This window comes from Narcine bancroftii, chromosome 7 (genome assembly GCF_036971445.1).
Source record: "Narcine bancroftii isolate sNarBan1 chromosome 7, sNarBan1.hap1, whole genome shotgun sequence".
In the NCBI taxonomy this organism is placed as follows: domain Eukaryota; kingdom Metazoa; phylum Chordata; class Chondrichthyes; order Torpediniformes; family Narcinidae; genus Narcine; species Narcine bancroftii.
Genome location: NC_091475.1, coordinates 188,829,813 through 188,850,730, shown reverse-complemented (window position 1 = coordinate 188,850,730; position 20,918 = coordinate 188,829,813). Strand labels below are relative to the sequence as shown.

Sequence of the window (20,918 nt, the reverse complement as noted above, 5' to 3'; positions counted from 1 at the left end):
TTAAAATGCCCAACATTCTAAATTGTCTTCTAGACAATGACTCATGCTCTGGGCCTTCTTCCACTCCACAGCACCCCCAGTTGTGGTTTATCGTCCAAGTCCAGAAATTTTTAGATCATTTTCTGCACATGCCCAGTCAGTCTCCCACTCTCTCATCAGTCCACCTTCACCATGGCTCTCTAAGGCAAACTGTCACTTTCCAACACACAACACATAGGCCAATACACAACACAGAACTCTAACACCTGAAACTGATTTGGGATAGTCATCAGTTGTGTGTGGTACATGGGCTTTCACAAGGCCTTTGACAAGGTCCCACATGGGAGGTTAGTCAGGAAGTTTCAGACAAGTATTTTCCACATTGAGTCGCACTACTGAGAATAGGTGAAAAATCTCATGAAATTGTATGGAAGGAACAACCTGACCTCATTGTTGGTGATGAGGCCAACTAATGTTGCGTCATCTGCAAATTTGATGACACTGTTGGAGCTGGATCTGGCAATGCATGAACAGGAACTGGCTACACAGCCCTGAGGTGTGCCAGTGCACAGCATGACAGTGCTCGATATTCTGCTACCGACCCAGACATACTTTGGTCTTTCCATTATGAAGCCCAAGATCCAGCTTCTCCACCAGCCTCTGGAGAATGATTGTATTAAACACTAAGCTGAAGTCAATGAACAGCAACCTGGCAGATGAGGCATCATTCTCCAGTTGGGTCAGGATGAGTGAAACAAGGCTCTCATATTGTCTGTGGAATAGTTTATAGGCAAATTGAAATGGATCCAGTGTCTCAAGGATGTGTTCTTTGATGTGTTCCTTCACAAGACACCTGAAGCATTTCATAATGGTGGAGGTCAGTGCCATTTGGCAGTAGTCATTGAGGCCTGTTATTGTTTCCCTCTTGGGTACTGAGATAATGGTGGCAGTCTTGAACCTTGCAAGAATGATGGACTACTGCAAAAAGGAGTTTAAAATGTCGGTGAAGACCTCAGGGAATTGGTCTACACAGTCCTTTAGTACCCAACCAAGTATATTGTCTGGTCTCACACTTTGTGTGGATTCATGTTGACTGCAGTGAAGAGAACCAGTGAAAGGGACCTGGGAATACAGATACACAATTCCCTGAAAGTGGTGTCACAGGAGGATAGGGTTGTGAAGAAAGCGTTCGGCATATTGGCTTTCATAAATCAAAGTATTGAGTATGGGAGTTGGGATGTTATGATAAAGTTTAATAAGACATTGGTGAGGCCAAATTTGGAGTATTGTGAGCAGTTTTGGTCACCTAATTTCAGGAAAGATATCAATAAGATAAAGACTGCAGAGATTTGCTTGGATGTTGCTTGGATTTCAGGAATTGATTTTACAGGGAAAGGTTAAGTTAGGACTTTATTCCCTGGAGCATAAATGAAGGGAGATTTGATAAAGGTATTTAAAATTATGAAGGGGATAGACAAAGTAAATGTAGATCAGCTTTTTCCACTGAGAGTAGGTGAGATACAAACCAGAGAACATGGATTAAGAGTGAGAGGGGAAAGGTTTAGTAGTAACTTGAAGGAGAACTTCTTCACACAGAGTGTGTGGAAGTGTTGAATACACACTCAATTTTAAACATTTAAGAAGAATTTAAACAGGCCCGTGGTTGGGAGAGGAATGGAGGGCTTTGGACTGGGTGCAGGTCAGTGGGACCAGGCAAAACATTGGTTTGGCACAGACTAGAAGGTCCAAAGGCCTATAATCTTCTATAGTTCTAACTGCACACAATACTCCAAATGTTGTCTCACCAGCATCATGCATAATTGTAATATAATATCCAAACTCCTGTACTCAACACCAGTACTAACAAAGGTGAGGATGCCAAATCAATCTCCACCACTCTACTTGCAGGGAACTACATACCACCTAGCAAGGTAGCCACCACTGATCTACCCTCCCAACAAAATAATTGCCCCTGTGCTTCAGGCTCCACTATGAATCTGTTAAATCCCTCAGTTCTGTTATTCATTATGTTGGGAGAGCAGCTTACAAGAGCTGGAAAAGCTTTGACTGTGGCTCACCAAGCACTGTGCTCTGGTAGGGTTTGATAACCTACCTGGGTGTTCTACATGATACACAGGTTGGTGCCAGCTAGTCACGCAGTATTCTGAGATAAAGGCAAGATACACCATGGAACAAGTCCAGGATCTCACTAAGACTGTAGATGCTGAGATTCCGAGCAAGAAACCATCTGCTGGAGGAACTCAGCAGCTCAAGAACCATCAATAGGGGTAAAACGTCTTGACGAAGGGTTTCAACTAACTAATCTCAGGGCATCAGGCCCCTTCCCTTGCAGCGCTGATTTCATGGTTCCAGCTCTAACCACTGGCTTCTGTCGAGGTTTGGACCCCCACTTGTGGATTGTGACATTCCTCCCTCCTCTCTCCCCTCCCCTCTCCCCCAGCTCAGGGGGTGTGGCAGACCTCAGATTCTAGACCCTACTCACACCCCCTGAAGTAAGAGCCCAAAACCCCTCTAACAGCTACTGAGCTCAGAGCTTCAGCTCCCATTTTTTTCCTCTAGGTTCAGGGTCAAGATCAGTGCTGATAATCTCAAGGCTCAGTCCCCCAATGATTTCCTGTAAGCACAAGGCTCAGTCGCCATTTAATGCTATAGGGAATCAGTTTTTTGGGTGGGCTTGGGACTTGGTCTCCACAAATTGCCAATGCAGGCAGGCCCTTTCTATCAATCACTGGTCTTGGGTCTTTGTTGATTGCCCTTTGGTTCAGAACAATTGATCCCACTGAATACCTCATGGCTCACCATGGAGACCCCCGACTGCTCCTGAGCTTGGGCACAAGCCCTCAATACCTGCATCTGGCTTGGTGCTCATTGGCTTGGGTATGGACAGTCAGGGAGAGGATCCATAGGATTGTGTTGGATAAAGGGAAGCTTGTCAAATAGTATGAAAATAACCAGAGTCTCAACATGGTCAAGACAAAGGAGATGATTGTGGACTTCAGGTTGAAGTTTGCCCATTCTCCACTACGCATCAATGGCTCTATTGTAGGGAGTTGAGAGCACAAAGTTCTTTTATGTGTATATAATGGACAATCTCTCCAGGACCCACAATACCACCTCATTAGTCAGAAACGTGCAGCAGCATCTACTCTTCCTAAGGAGGGCAAGGCCACTATCCCCCATCTTGACATTTTACAAGAATACAATTGAGAGTGCCCAGTTTGGCTGCATCATTGTATGGTAGCTGCAAAGCATCAGACTGGAAATCAGATCAGATGCTCAAAAATTGCTGGGGGGAAAAAAAATCACTGGCTCTCTTTCCTCTATTGAGGAAATTACTGGGAATGTTGCTTAAATAGGGCTCAAAGAATTATTGAGGATCTCCATCATCCATCAGACTGCCATCAGGAAGGAGGCACAGAACATCAAAATCAGAACTGCAAGGCTAGAAATTAGCTTTTTCCTGCAGGCTGCGAGATTGATAAACAGTATCTAGTCAATTTGGGTCTCTTATAAATGAAACAATTATTCAGAAATATTTATACACATTGATTTTATATTACAAAATTATGTATGTGATTTTTATGTGCTGTGTATTACCCCCTCCATAAATCTTCGTCCGCGAAGCCAAGCCAAAGAAGAAGTATTATGTATGCATGAACTTGAACATTATGGTTGGGGGTCAAAGCCAAGGAGATGGAGAATTGAAGCAAGAAGGGAATTAAGGCATGGGGAAGAAGGGATGGAATTGAAAAAAGGGTAGTTGAGCTCATTTGTTTATGTATGTGTGTGTGCTATATCATCTTCCCAGAGGACAAAAACCTCACTACAGCCAAATTTAGTCACATCTAGTTTGTCATGGCCATTCATGCTAAAATAATTCATGCCAAAGCATCTTCCATTCCTCAGAGTTCGCATGGAACCAAGTATTGCACAATCCTGAGGAACTGTCTAACAAGACAGTTGAAGATAAGTCCTACAACAAAGGAATATCAATCCATATTTCAATAGATTCCTTCACCTGGAGTTGCAGAATGCAAATTGATCAGCAAATAGTGCAACCCAAAACATTTTCACTCTTATAATTAATACCTATTGTTAATTTTAGTCTCTCTGCTGTTGCCATGGTTTTCAGCCAATCCAATACTGAACAGAAATTTAACATTTGGTTCTCTAAGTTTACGTGTTCACTGATGCACATTAAACAACTGTAGGAAGTCAATTTTTTTTTTTTTTAAACTTCAAAACTATATCCTAATAACAGAATACAAATTATTATTAAAGCAACATTACTTTTCCAGCAACTACTGGAACACTTTTGTTGATGAAGCAAGGTGAGATTCAAAGTAATTTCTTCCAAATAACTAACATTTTAAATGTCCTTTTATAGATAATCATTCTGATGCGATGGAAATAGATGGAGATGTTGAAATTCCCTCAAACAAATCCACAGTCTTAAGAGGTCATGAATCAGAAGTATTCATTTGTGCCTGGAACCCAGTGAGTGATCTTTTGGCATCAGGGTAAGTATTGGATTGAAATACAAGTGGCAAAATAGATCCAGCTATCTTTTGTCATCACCAGCAGGGTTGTATTATTCTCTCATCTCCAGAAAATAGCTTTAGAACTGGGTTGTGCTTGTTTCAGGATTTTTTTTCTCCATGTTGGGCTTCTAAATGTTCCCACTAAAGTGAAGCAGTTCTCAATGCCATTGTAAATGTTCCCTCCACATTTTGAGACATTACAGACCAGGGATCCCCATGAGTCAGTGGAAATGTTGTGAGTAGGCTTGAGAACATCCTTGAAACATTGCCTCTCTCCACCTCACATTCTTCCTACGATGGAGCTCAAATAAAGTGTTAGTTTCAGGAGTTTAAAACTTAGGTATGTATACAACATAGTCTGCACATCACAATTGACTGAATTTAGGTGGGGTTTCAGTGCTCTGGTTGTTGACCTACCAAAGAAAGCTGATTTTGATTCCTGTTCCATCAATGGATTTAAAGGATCTTGCATTTGCAACATTGGTAATACTTCACCAATGAAGTGCTTTTGTAGTCCATGCATTAAAAATCATTGCAGTGCAGAGAGACCATATTGCCTGGTAAACCTTGAATTTTTTTTGTCTACTCTTGATCTTGAGACCCTCTTGCTCAGATGGCAGAAGACTGCAGAGAAGACAGCCCAAATTTACACCCAAATAACCTACACCTCCAATATGTTTCGAACAGTGGGAGGAAATGAGAGCCCCTGGGGAAAACCCACTCAGACTTGGGGAGAACATGCAAAGTCCTTGCAGACAGTGTGGGATTTGAACCCAGATCCTGATCACTGGCATTGTAAAGGCATTGTACTAAATACTATGCCAACTGTGCTGCCCCAAGACAAATTGGTAAAGAATTTTATTGGGAAAGGGCTAATTATGATGTAAATAAGGCAAGAACTTGGGGGACTAAAATAAAAAGGGAAATGTGTCTGGAGGCAGAGGAGGTGGGGAGGTAATAGGATCCTTAATGAATGCTTAGCTTCATCAGGAAGAGGGACCATGGTGAATGGGAGGTCAATTTAGAACAGACAAATGTACTAGAGCGTGTCAAGTTGAAGAAACAGTTTGTGGTGGAATTTCTGAAAAACATTAGGATAGATATCCCCGGAACCAGACAATTTTCCTCCAGGTTACTATGGGAAATGGGAATAAGTTGGTGGGACTTCAACAATGACCTTTGCGTTATCCCTGGCCACAGGAGTGGTATCAAAGATTAGGAGAGCAGCAAATGCAACTCCAGAAGACCTTTAGATATAGGACCAGAAATGGGTTAATTGGCCAATCCCCAACTATTTTTCTTCCATTCATGAGCCTGTCAAGGAGTCACTTAAATGCCCCTAATGTTTCAGCCTCCACCACCATCCCTGGCAAGGCATTCCAGGCACCCACAATTCTCTGCTTAAAACAATTTAGCCCTGGTGTCTCCCTTAAACTTCCCTCCCTTCACTTTCTACTCATGTCCTCTGATGTTTGCTATTCCTGCCCTAGGAAACAGGCACTAGCTATCCATCCTATCTATGCCTCTCAATCTTGTAGACCTCTATTAAGTCTCCTCTTATCCTTCTACGCTCCAAAGTAAAAAAACTTTGTAAGAGTCTCTCAAGGGGAACCTTGCTCAAATGCCTTACTAAAATCCATGTGGACCACATTTACCATCTTACCCTCAATTTCTTTTGTTACCTTCTCAAAAACCTAAATTAGGCTCATGAGGCATGATCTTCTCTTTGCAAAGCCACACCTGAGTAAACTTCTTCTCCAAATATTCAAATGCTATCCTTAAAAATCCTCTCCAACTGTTTGCACACAACTGACGCAAGACTCACTGGTTTATAATTCCCAGGATTCTCCCCATACCTTTTAATTTTTTTTTAAAAAAAGAACCATATTTGCCATTCTCCAATCCTCAGGCATGTCCCCTGTGGCCAAGGAGAATGCAAAGATCATAGCCAATGCCCAAGCTATCTCTTCTCTCCCCACAAGCAACCTGGGGTATATTGCATCTGGCCCCAGGGACTTATCAATCTTAATGTTTAAAAAGATTCAACGCATTCTCTTCCTTAATCTCAACACTGTCCAGCATACAAACTTGTTCTATTCTGACTTCACCCTGATTAAAGTCCTTTTCTCTTGTGAATATTGAAGTATTCATTTAGGACATCCCCAACCTCCTCCACCTGCAGGCACATGTTTAGTCCTTTATTGGACCCATCTTCATTCTCATCCTCCTCCTGTTCTTCATATTCATAGAACTCCTTGGTATTCTCCTTAATCCTACATGCCAAGGCCTTCTCATTGTCCCCCTTCAAGTTCTAAGTCCTTAAGATCCTTTCTGGCTACTAAATACTTCTCATGAGTCCTTGTTTTCTACTTCCTACATCAATGGCCCTTTCATGCTGATACCACCCAAGCCATGCCCTCTTCACAATGCTAACATCAGGAAGGAGGACATGAACACAACAGTACAAAAACAGCTTCTTCACGTCTACCATCAAATTTCTAAATGGACAATGAATCATAGTCATTATCTCACTTTCTCTCTTTTACACTTTTTAAAATAAAAGTAATTTATACCAATATTTGCACCAATAATGGCACAAAACAATGATGTTCATGTCAATAAATTTTGATTCTGCCCCGCCATTCATTGACCCAGCCCTACTCCCTGCCTTCTCCACATTACCTTTGGTACCCTAACTACTCAGATACCAAGCTTAAACACTTGGCTTCCACAGCTGCCCATCGTAGCAAATTCCAGAGGTTCACTGCTCTCTGCCCAAAGAAATTTATCTGCATTTAGATGCAGATAACTTCAATCCTGAAGTTGAGCCCTCTAGTTCTAGACTCCCAACTGTAGGAAACAACTTTCCCACATTTACTTGTCCAGGCCTTTCAATATTTAACATGTATCTGAGGTACCTCCTCATTCTTCTGAGATCCAAAGAGTACAATTCAAGAGCCATCAGATGTTCCTTATATGCTAATCCCTTCATCCTAGGAAGGATTCTTGTGAATCCTCTCCAAGCTATCCTTCTAAAATAAGGTGCCTAAAATTGTAACCATACTACACGCGAGGCCTCATCAGTGCCTTATAAAGCATCAGCATCACACCCTTGCTCTTGTATCCTCTTCCAACATTGCATTCAACTTGTTCACCACTGACTCAACTTGGTGGTTACCTTTAGGGTAACCTGCATGATAATCCCAAGTCCCTTTGCACCTCCAAATTTTCTCCTGATCCAAATAATTATCAGCCCTTTTAGTCCTTTTACCAAATTGCATGACCATGCACTTCCTATCATTGCATTTCATTTGCCACTACTTTTCCCATTCTCCTAATCAATCCAAGTCTCTCTGCAACCTCTCCATTTCCTCATCACCATCTGCTCCTCCACCTATCTTTGTATCATCTGCAAAGTTAACCACAAATCATTAACATACAATACGAAAAGTGGCCCCAACTTTGATCCATACAGTACATCACGGGTAACTGGTAGCCAACCAGAATATGATCCCTTTATTGCCACTATTTCCTGCCAATCAGCCAATGCTCTACCCATGCTAGAATCTTTCATACAACTATATACAGCACAGAAACAGGCCAGTTTGTCTCTACTAGTCCATGCCAAACATCTTCTCCCACTGACCCACATTTGGCCCATAACCCTCCATATCTCTCCTTTTCATACATCTATCCACCCTTTCCTTGAATATTAACATTAATCTTACTTCTACCACCACTGTTGGAAGTTTATTCCATACTCCCACCACCCTCTATGTGAAAAAATTCTCTATTGTTTCCCTTAAACATTTTCCCCTTTACTCTCAATTTGTGCCACCTTGTTTGAATCCTGCCCACCCTCAGTGAAAAAAGCCTATCCACATTGACCATCTTTCCCCTTACAATTTTGAATACCTCTATCAAATCACCCTTCAACACTCAAGGGAATAAAGTCCCAGCCTGCTCAATCATTCCCTGCAACTCAAAAGCAACAATTTCATAAACCTCCTCTGCACTCTCTCTATACTGTTTATATCCTTCTTGTAATTCAGCGAGCAAAACTGCACCCAGTATTTCAAATTTGGCCTCATCAATGCCTTATACAATTTCAACACAACATCTCAACTCCTGTATTCTATACTCTGATTTATAAAAGCAGACATACTAAATGCCTTCTTCACAACCTAGATTAGAAGGAATGTAAAAAATAAATCACATGTGATTAAACTTTCAGAGAATTATGTTCCATAACTCCTAAATCCCTTTGTTCCATTGAACTCCTCAATTGTCTACCATTTAACATGCATGTCCTATTTTGATTAGGACTACCAAAATGTAGCACCTCACATTTATCAGTAATAAACTCCATCTGCCATCTTTGGGCCCACTCTTCCAACTGTCCTATATCATCCAGTAAGCTTTGATAATCTTCCTTACTGTCCACAACACCACTAACCTTTGTATCATCTGCAAATTTACTAATCCAATTTGCAACCCTATCATCTAGATAGTTAATATGACAAACAACAGTGGACCCAGTACTAATCCCTGAGGCACTCCACTCATTACCAGCCTTCACTTCGACAATTTTCCACCACTATTCTCTGGCATCACCCATCAAACTATTGCTAAATACATTTCACTATTTCATTAATACCAAATGCTTCCACCTTCCTTACTAACCTCTTATGGGGAACCTTATCAAAAGCATTAAAGTTCAGATTAAACAACATTCACCACCTTCCCCTCAACCTTTTTTGTAACCTCCTCGAAAAACTCTAAGATAGGTTAAACATGATCTACCACGTACAAAACCATGCTGACTACTCCAAATCCATCCCATCTTTCCAAATAGTTGTACATAGCATCTCTAAAAACTTTCCATTAATTTACCCACCACTGACATCAGTCAAATATGCCTATAATTACCAGGTTTACTTTTGGATCCTTTTTTGAACAGCAAAAAAAAGCCACCCTCCAGTCCTCCAGTACTTCCACCGTGACATTTTAAATATTTCTGTCAACGCCCCACTATTTGTTCATTAACCTCCCTCAGGGTCCGAGGGAATATTTTGTCAGTACCTGAAGATTTAGCCACCTTGATATTTTTCAATTTCACCAACACTGCCTCATTAATTCTTATATTATCCATGAGCTCCCTACCATATTTCTTCACTTCATCTGGCTCAGTATTCTTTTCCTTAGTGAATACTGAAGAAAAAAAAGTTTAAAATTTCACCCATCTCCTCTGGCCTCTCAGAGCTCACCACCCAACACACCCCCCCCCCCCAACCCCCCCAGTTATCTCTCAATTCTTTTGCTTTTAAAGTAACTATAGAAACCCATTGGATTTAATTTTACTTTGCCTGCCAAAGCAGCTTCATACCTCCTTTTAGCCTTTAATTTCTTAAGATTTATTAAAATTTTAAAATACACACTCATTGTATTCCTCAAGCAGTTCATCCCTTCCCTGCTGTGTTTATACCTGTTGTACACATCCCTCTTCCTCCAAACCAATTTCCCAATATCTTTTGAAAACCAAGGCTCCTTAGTTTCTAATCTTTCCTTTAATTCTCACAGGGACATGCCAACTCTGCTCTCTCAGAACATCCTCCATTCATCTCCTACATTTTCCCCTGAAAATATCTCATCCCAATCCACACCCTCCAAATCTTTTCTCATCCCCTCGAAATTTGCTTTCTTCCTATCAAGAATCTCAACCTCTGGTCTACCTCAATTCTTTTCCATTACTAGCCTAAAACTAATAGTAATGTGATCACAAGACCAAAGTGTTCCCAACACAAACCTATCACCTGACCCATCTTGTTCCACAAAAGGAGATCCAATACTGCTCCCTTTAGAGTCAGTTCTTCTATGTATTAAGAAACGTTCCTTAATACAATTAAACTCTACCCCATCCAGCCCTCTTACTGTATGGACGTCCCAGATAATGTTTGGAAAGTTGAAATCTCCCACAACTACCACCTTGTGTTTATTACACATATATGCAAATCTCCTGACAAATTTGCTCCTCCAATTCCCTCAGCCCATTTAGTGGTCTTTAATACACTCCCATGAATGTATTCATGCCTCTGCCATTCCTCAGTTCTACCCAAATAGCCTCACTGGACGATCCCAACAAACCATCCTGCCACAGCACTGCTGTAATGTTCTCTCTAATAAGCAATGCAACACCTCCACATTTTATCCCCTTTTATCATGCCTAAAACAATGGAATCCTGGAATATTTAACTGCCAAACATGCCCTTCCTGCAACCAAGTTTCACTGATGGCCACAATATCACATTTCCATGTGGCCATCTATGCCTTAAGCTCATCCTTCTTATTTACTAAGCTCCTTGAATTAAAATCTATGCATTTAAGAGACTGTCCTCCTCATATACTCTTTTGTCACCAACTACCTTTACCTTCTTCCCTCCATTTATTTTTTACATTCCTTCTAATCTAGGTGTTCTTCCTCCATACTCTCATTCTGATTCCCACCCACTGCCAAACTAGTTTAAACTCTCCCCAACAGCTCTAGCAAACCTGCCCATCAGGATATTGGTCTCCCTCCAGTTCAAGATTCAGCCCATCCCTTTTTGTACATGTCAGACTTTCCCCAGAAGAGATCTCAACAATTCAGAAATCTAAACATCTGACCCATTCATCAGCTCCTAAGCCACACATTCATCCTCCACAACCTTCCTATTTCTAATCTCACTAGCTCGTGGCACAGGCAGCATTCCTGAGATTGCCACCCTTGAACACCTGATTTTCAACTTCTTCCCTAACTCTATATAATCCCTTTTCAGGAACTCAGCCCTACTTCTAACTATATCATTGGTCCCCCACATGGACCACAACTTCTGGGTGCTCTCCCACCCCCTCCAGAATACTGTGGACTCAATCAGAGACATCCCTGACCTGGTACCTGGGAGACAACATAGCAAATGGGATCCCCAATCTCATCCAGCAAACCTCCTATCTGCTCCCCTAACCAGCAAGTCCCCAACTACAAGCCCTACTCTTTTCTTCCCTTCCCTTCTGAGTCAAGGGTCCAGCCCCTGTGCCAAAGACCCAATCTCCATGACTTGCCCCTGAAGATCACCCACCAAACAATATCCAAAGCAGTATACATTGAGGGGAACAGCCACAGGGGTACTCTGCACTGCTTAGCTCCCTCTTTTCCTCAGTCACCCAGTTAGCTGACTCCTGACTGTTGGGAGTGACTGCCTCCCCCATAACTCCTACCTATCATTGTCTCCTTTATGATCTACAATTCATCCAGCTGCAACTCAGTCTTCCATGAGTGCACCTTTTGCAGGTGTAGTCATCAGGAATATCTGTGCTGTTCCTGACCTCCCACATCCTGCCCTATATGCCTCCATCAACCACTCTTCAATTTAAATTAGAGTAATTAAGATAAACTTGAAAAAAAACTTACCAAACCTTTCCTTAGCCTCAGCTCACTGAAGTCACTTGAGCCAAACCCGTGAAGTCCCACTCCTTCACTAGGCCACTCCTTTAGCGGGCCCTGCTTTTTATTGGTTCCTGTTAATTTTCTTAATTACCAAATTAATCCTTCCCACAATAATCAATTACCAGCAATCACCAGACTCACCTGGCTGAAGGCTCCTCACCAAGTGAACAACAAGGTAAACTGTCCTTCCCTTTTTAAAACTGGCCTGCACACTAGGCCCCCACCCGACTTTCAAAACCAACCCATAAAATTAAATAAATAAATAAATAGATAGATAGATAATGCACAGCACTAAATAAATAAATCAGCCCTTAGAATTAATTAAATTCCATGGACTCTCATCTTGTTAAGCAGCCTTCATAACTCAACATTGACGATCAACTCCAAAACCTTCCCAACCACTGATGTTAAGCTAACAGGTCTATAATTTGCTTTCTGCTGCCTCCCTCTCTTTTTAAATAGCAAAGTGATCTTTTAAATTTAGACATACAGTTTGCAATTTTTCAGTCCTCTGGATAATGAAGAAGGTTTTCAAGGATTGCAGAGGGATTTGGGCTGCTTAGAAAAGTGGTCTGAAAAATGGCAGATGGAATTTAATGCTGATAAGTGTGAGGTGCTTCATTTTGGTAAGAAGAATCAGAACAGGACATATGTGGTAAATGGGAGAGCATTGAGGAATACAGAAGAGCAGAAAGATTTAGGAGTAACGGTACATCGTTCCCTGAAGGTAGAAACTCACGTGAATAGGGTGGTGAAGAAGGCTTTTAGTATGCTGGCCTTTATCAATCATTGCATGGAATATAGGAGTTGGGAGGTGATGTTGAGACTGTATAAGACGTTGGTGCGGCCTAATTTGGAGTTCTGTGTGCAGTTCTGGTCGCCTAATTATAGGAAGGATATAAACAGAGTGGAGAGAGTGCAGAGAAGGTTTACCAGAATGTTACCTGGGTTTAAGCATCTAGAGTATAGGGAGAGATTGGACAGATTAGGTCTTTATTCTTTGGAGCGTAGAAGGTTGAGAGGGGATTTGATAGAAGTATTTAAGATTATGAAAGGGATAGATAGAGTGGATGTGGATAGACTATTTCCGTTAAGAGGAGGAAAGATTAAAACAAGAGGACATGAGTTAAGAATTAAGGGGCAGAGGTTTAGAGGTAACATGAGGGGGAACTTCTTTACTCAGAGAGTGGTAGACGTGTGGAATGAGCTTCCGGGAGAAATAGTGGCGGCGGAGTCAATTGTATTATTTAAGAAAAGGTTGGACAGGTATATGGATGAGAAGAAGATGGAGGGTTATGGGCATTGTGCAGGGAGGTGGGACTAGAGAGGGGTGTTTGGTTCGGTGCGGACTAGAAGGGCCTAATGGCCTGTTTCCGTGCTGTAAATTATGTTATATGTTATGTTAACATTGCCAAAATCTATTGGTTCTTGGAAAATCATTATTAATGCATCCACAATCTCTGTAGCTAATTCTTTCAGAACCCAAGGGTGCATTTCATCTGGTCCAAGAGAATTATCTACCTTGGGACCATTGAGCTTCCCAAGCACCTCTCTTCCCTGAAAGACTTCCAAGCTTTAAAAGTCAGGTATACAGCTAATGTCTTCCACAGTGAAGACTGATGCAAAAAAAAATACTCATTCAGTTCTTCTGCCATCATTTTCTATCAGTCCTATATCTAATTTCTCCTCTTTTTTTACTCAATATGCTTAAAGCATTTGATATCTGTATTCATGTTACTTGCTAGCTTCCTTTCAAAGTTCATCTTTTCCTCCTAAGGAACTTTTTTAGTTGCCTTCTGTAAGCTTTTAAAACCTTTCCAGTCCTGTCTCTAAATTTTTGCCCTTTCTTTTGTTTTTACTTTGGCTATGACTTCTCTTGTGTACCACATTTATGTAATTTTTTCCATTCAAATATTTCTTGTTTTTTTAAGAATATATCTGTCCTGCACCTTGCTTTTTACTCATAGAACCATAAAACACTACGGCACAGAAACAGGCCCCTTTGGTCTTTCTAGTTTGTGCTGAACCAATTTTTTTTGCCTAGTCCCACTGATCTGCACCCAGTACTTAGCCCTCCATACCTCTCCCATCCATGTATCTGACTAAATTCTTCTTAAATGTTAAAAATTAGTGTGCATTCAACACTTCCACACTCCCAACGCACTCTATGTGAAGAAGTTCCCCCTCACATTCACCCTAAACTTTTCCCCTTTCACCCTTAACCAGTGTTTTTGGTTGGTATCTCACCTACACACTCAGTGGAAAAAGCCTATCTGTTTATCCCCCTCATAATTTGAAATACCACTATCAAATCTCCCCTCATTTTTCGATGCTCCAGGGAATAAAGTCCTAACATTTAACCTTTCCCTGTAACTCAGTTTCTGAAGTCCGGACAACATCCTAGTAAATCTCCGCACTCTTTTCTATGTTATTGATATCTTTCCTGTAGTTAGGTGACTAAAAGAATACTCCAAATTTGCCCTCACCAATGTCTTATACAACTTCACCCATAAACATCCCATCTCCCATACTCAATACTTTGATTTATGAAGGCTAATATGGCAAAAGCTCCCTTTGCAACCCTATTCATCTGTGATGCCACTTTCAGGGAATTATGCATCTGTATTCCCAGGTCCCTCTGTCCCACTGCACTCCTTAGTGCCCTTCCATTCACCATGCATGTCCTTTCTTGGTTTGTCCTTCCAAAATGTATTACCTCACACTTGTCTGCATTAAATTCCATCTGCCATTTTTCTGCCCATTATTCCAGCTGGACCCGATCCCTTAGCAAGCTTTGAAAACGTTCTTCGCTGTCCACAATACCTCCAATCTTAGTGTCATCTGCATCTTGCTGATCCAGTTTATCATATCATTATCCAGCTCATTGATATAGATAACAAAAAACAATAGTCCCAGCACTGATCCCTGAGGCACACCACTAGTCACAGGCCTCCAGTCTTAGAAGCAATCTTCTCCTGTTGAGCCATTGTCGAATCCATTTCACTACTTCACATGAATACCTAGTGTATGAACCTTGCTGATTAATGTCCCAGGTCTTATTAAATTTCATTTAGATGACATCAACAGCCTTTCCTTCATCAACTTTCCTGGTACCCTCCATGAAAATCTCTATAAGATTGGTTAAACATGATGACCTATCACACACAAAGCCATGTTGACTATCCTAATCCGTTTCTGGCTATCCAAATAATTGTATATCCGATCTCTTAGAAAACCTTCCAATAATTTACGTTTTACTTGCATCAGGCTCACTGGCCTATAATTTCCAGGGCTATTTTTGGAGCTTTTCTTAAACTACAGAATAACGTGAGCTGCCTCCAGCACCACCCCTGTGGCTAAGGACATATTTCTGCCATGCAATTCTTTTCTACACTAACCTATCTCAAGGTCCATTGGAATATCTTGTCAGGCCCTGGGGATTTATCCATCCTTATATGCTTTAAGACAACAACCACTTCCTCTTCTTTAATCTGTATATGTTCCATGACCTCACTGCTAATTTTCCTTACTTTCCACAACCCTGTTCCCGTTTCCTAAGTGAATACTAATGGAAAAAAAGCATTTAAGATCTCCCCCACCTCATTTGGCTCCATACAAGGGACCAATTTTGTCCCTTACTATCCTTTTGCTTTTAATATACCTGTAGAAGCCCTTAGGATTTTCCTTTACATTGTCTGCCAAAGCAACCTTGTCTCTTTTTTGCCTTCCTGATTTCTTTCTTGAGGTTTTTCTTACATTTTTTATACTACTCCAGTACCTGATTTGCTCCATGTTCTCTATACCTGCTATATATCTCTCTCTTCTTCTGAACCAGGTCCTCAATATCCCTCAAACCCCAAGGTTCTCTATGCCTGTTAACCTTGCCTTTAATCCTGACAGGAACATACAAACTCTAAACTTTCAAAATATCACCACTTACCTTCCACATCCTTGCCTGAAAACAACCTCTCCCAGTTCACGCATTCTAGATTCTTCCTCATTTCCTCAAAATTAGCCGTTCTCCAATTTAGAATCTCAACCCGAGGCCCAGACCTATCCTTTTCCGTAATTTACTAGAAACTAATGGCATTATGATCACTGGACCCAAAATGTTCACTACACATACTTCTGTCACCTGTTCTGTCTCACTCCCTAACAGGAGATCCAGTATTATATTCTCTCTAGTTGGTACCTCTATATATTGATTTAGAAAACTTTCCTGAACTCATTTGACAAACTCCAAGCCAACCAGTCCTTATATACTATGAGAGTCCCAGTCAATATGTGGAAAATTAAAATGCCCAACTGTCTGTTAACTCTCTACAGATTTGTTCCTCCAATTCTCGTTGACTATTGGGTGGTCTATAATACAACCCCATGAGTGTGGTCAAACCTTTCCCATTCCTCAACTTTAGCCATAAAGCCTCAGTAGGCAACCCCTCTGGTCTGTACCGCCTGAGCACAGCTATGATATTTTCCCTGACAAGCAATGCCTCTCCTCCTCTTTCATCTCCCACCCCCATGCTATCATGCAACTAAGTTTTACCCATGGCCACAATGACATAATTCCATGTGCCAATCCATGCTCTCAACTCGTCTGCCTCTTCTACAATACTCCTTTCATTGAAATAGATGCATTTTAGAAAATATCCACCACATACAACCCACTGACTTCTAATGGTGCATGTATTTTTCACATCATCTTTACCCTCCTCCACTCCCATATCTGCTCTGGCCCTCTGGTTCCCATTTGCCTGCAAATCTAGTTTAAACCCACCAGAAAAGAACTATCAAACATTCCCGCAAAAGTATTAGACCCCCTTCCAGTTCAGATGCAAACTGTCCTGCTGGAACAGGTCCCACCTTCTCTGGAAGAGAACCCAATCATCCAGAAACTTGAAGCCCTCTCCCCTGCGCCATGTCTTTAGCCACGTGCAAAGCTGCATTATCCTCCTATTTCCAACCTCACTAGCATGTGGCATGGGTAGCAATCCTGAGATCACAGTCCTGGAGGTCCAGCTCTTCAATCTAGCACCTAACTCCCTGAACTCTCCTCACCTTCCCTAACCTCGTCATTAATCCCTATATGGACCACAACATTTGGCTGCTCACCCTCCCTCCTAAGAATGCTATGAACTCAATGTGAGGTATCTTGGACCCTGGAACCAGGGAGGCAACATACCATCCAGGATACTCGATCTCTTCCGCAGACTAATTATCTGTTCCCCTAACAATTGAATCCCCTGTCACGACAGCTCGCGTCTTCTCAACCCTTCCCTGCATAGCCACAGGACCAGACTCTGCCAGAGACCTGATTGCTGTTGATTGATCCTGATAGGTCCTTTGACCCCAACAGTATCCAAAATGGTAGACAGGTACTCCCCGACTTGCAAACTACGTGATTTATGTCCATCCACACTTATGACCAATTTTTTTAAAAAGTGGTTTATGTTGTATTTGACAAATTATAACAGTTGGCACATGCATGAGAGCTAAGATTCAATATTGTCGGCATGCTTAACTCTCACGCGTACACCAACTGAACTTTAAATTGTGAACCCACTGCACATGCGCCAACTGAAGATTCGCGCATGCGTACAGAAATCAAGATGGCCACGCCCAGGCTGTGGACCCTGGGATGCTGTCTAACAAAGTAAGTATGTACATTTTGCTTTTACGTGCCCTGTTATAGTTTATAAAATACAACAATTGATTAAAATGTTTGCTTTAAGACACGGTACTCCATGCACGTGGGCAGAATTCCGACGTGTCCATTTCGAGATACGACCGATCCTTTGGTCCCCATTACGGTCGTAAGTCGGGGAGTACTTGTACTTGTTATTGAGAGCAACAGCCACAGGGGTGCCCTGCAATGACTGCCCGTTCCCTTTTACTCTCCTGACTGTCACCCTAACTGCCCTCTTCCTTCCTCCTAGGTGTAATAGTGTCCCTATAATGCCTAACTATCACTCCCCTCTACCTCCCAAATGATCGGGATTCATCCAATTCTAGCTCCATTTCTTTAACTCGGATGCATTTCTCAGTGATGAAGTCATCAGGGATACTGCTGGCATCCACGATGACCCACGTTCTGCAAAGGAGCATTCTCCTGCCTTGGCTGCCATTCCCTCTGTTTATGACTAGAGGAAAACTCCAGCCGTTGTGGTTCTACTGTCCTCCCTGCCGGTGTGCCTTTCCAAACAACTTTGGCCAATTCTTCTTGTACTTCGGATTTCTCTTTCTTTCATCGTGAAGCATATTAAGGTGACCTATCTAAGGATATCTTAATTATACCTTAGCTCTTGGACTTTCTAGTTATTCTGATGAAGCCATTCTTTATATTTTCTGGTAATTATTTCAGATACTAATTTTGTTTATCTCTGAGGTATTCTCTCTACAACTCCAATTGATTAGGCGATTTTAGATTGCCTCTGAGGTATTGTTCGAGAAGAGTGTTTTTTAGATAGCAATATTGGAAAAAAATGTGAAAACTTTAACGTAATTACTCAACTTGTAGTCATTTACACTGCACGCCTTAAGTTCTTGTGCATGTTAGACCTGGTACTTTTACGTGGATCATCAGCTGGACGTCGAATTCATGAGTTAAGTTTTGTGGTTCGATTTTAGACTGAATTTTGTGGTGCGATTTTAGACCGCTGGCTTGCCCCCGAAAAGTAGTAGGGGTCCTGCAGAAAAAAATCTCAATGCAGGAATTGACTAAAAATTTCTGCATTTTCCTTCTTACACCCATGTAATGGCAAATTTTGTTGATTGTGCCATTACATGCCTGTAGTCTAAAAACTCTAGAGTGATTGTGAAACACGACAGTCTACAGACGCTGTAGTTGTAGTATTGTTAGGACCCCAGAGGACCCCAAAACCCATCAAGACAAACTGCTATAGTTTAAGAAATAATATTGAAATATTCGAACAAATATGTGAGCCTTACATGAAACACAATAACGAAAACCTTCCGGGGACAATCACTACCTAAGTTAACGGAAGGAAAAGGAAATGAAAAGAATGGACTCAGTGGAATTTCTGGTGTATTTTTATTGAATGACAACATTGTATGACTGGTTTAATGTATCCTAGATTTTGTACCTTAAATGGACGGGAGGGGGGAGTAGGGAGGGTGGGATGGGAGGAGGAAGGGGGGGGGGGGAGAAAATGGCACTGTATATGTGTGAAAAGGAAAAAGTGTGTATCATGGTTAATGTGATTTATGGTGTGAAAAAAAAAGACAAACTGCTAAAGAAAATGGTCTGTCAAAATCAGGAGATTTTAGAACAGTGTCATAGCATAGCATCTCCTTTAAATTTTCTAAAGCTGTCTGACAAACTTTAGTCCATACAATTTTCTCCCCCTTCTTCAAAAGATTGGTTATGTTACGAGCCCAAAGGATCCCAAAACCCGGCAGCAATAGATATTCACCAAGACAAATAATTACTTAAACAAAGGTTGCTTTTAAGAATCTTTAAACATGAAAACAGGATCACACTATTAACTTAACCTAACTTAACCCCTTTCTAATTCTAAGCGCAAGTGTATGTAATGAGTGTGTAAGATCAGAAAGGTTCTTTAATTCACAGTCCAATCTCACTTCTCATTCCTCCAAGTTCACTGGTTGCAGGCAATTCTTATACCGTGCACAGAATTTAGCATTTATGAAGTTCACCAGACTTTGGTGCTTGCAAGATAAATGGTTACCGCTTCTTGTGGTTTTTAGAGAGAGATTTGTTGTTCCTGGACACAAACTGATCCCTTTTAATCAGCCACGACAGGGTCTTGGCTAAGAAACTTGCCCCATCAGGGTTTTCCAAATGATAACCTCTTTCTTTCAGGTCACTACAGAGTTTGTATTTGTTTCTCTTATTTCAAGTGAAACATTAGGCAGCCAGTCCTCTCCTCTTGCATGAACCACAAGGGCTTTGATCAGGCTGAACTAAGAACTCACAACCCATCTTCCAAATGGGTTTTTTCCACAAGCTTTCCAGCTTGTCCTGTTCCAGTCCCTGCTGCTGACTGTAGCACTTCAGAACTTCTCTCTCTCTCACGCACGCACGCGCGTGCGCACGCACGCACACACACACACACACACACACACACACACACACACACACACACACACACACACACACACACACACACACACACACACACACACACACACACACACAGAAAAAAAGGTGTTCAACTCTCTCTGCTTGCAAAAATCACCCTCTTGGAACAGCAAGCTGCATTCCCAGACAGCCTGCAGCTCCGACGTACTCCTCCAATCTCTTTCATCTGTTGCTTTTCAAAGCAAAGGCCCCCAGGAGCCGCCCTGTCTGGCTTGAGCAGAGCTCCAGTATTTTAAATTAGATCTGTTTTGAAGTGTTTGTACACAATTTATCTCCCAAAGTCATATCTATATACAATATAAACACAACATAATCAGTCACAGTATAAACACAGAAATGCTGGAGGATCTCAGCAGGTAAAATATTACTGAGTTTTCGGACCTGAGCCCTTCTTCAAGGTATGAGTAAAAAGCAGACAGGCACCTGAATTAAAAGGCTGGGGAGAAGCAAAAAAAGTGTTGTTTTATTTCAAAGGACTGTTTAGAATCCAGAATGTTGGTGAGGGAAGAGGTGTGGGTGCAAGTAGAGCACTTCATAAGGTCACAGGGTTAGGTGTCAAAGGGGAGTGGAAGAGGGAGTCATGGAGGAGTGGTCCCTGGGGAAGGAGGAGAGCAGATGTGTCTGGTGGTGGATTCAGGTAGTAGGTAGTGGAAATATGTTGAATGCAGATGCTAGTAGGTGGTAGGTGAGGACAATAGACAATAAGTGTTGGAGTAGGCCAATTGGCCCTTCAAGCCAGCACCGCCATTTATCGGATCATGGCTGATCTTTC

At 41.7% G+C, this 20,918-nt stretch overlaps 1 protein-coding gene across 9 annotated transcripts in view; it reads left to right on the top strand.

Moving 5' to 3' along the window:
- Positions 1-20,918, top strand: part of LOC138739520 (F-box-like/WD repeat-containing protein TBL1X) — a 469,684-nt gene that overhangs the window by 416,899 nt on the left and 31,867 nt on the right. For all 9 annotated transcript variants that reach the window (XM_069891762.1, XM_069891761.1, XM_069891765.1 and 6 more), the window contains one exon: positions 4,388-4,520. In XM_069891762.1, the coding sequence (XP_069747863.1) occupies positions 4,388-4,520 (133 nt within the window). The remainder of the gene's footprint in view (positions 1-4,387; positions 4,521-20,918) is intronic.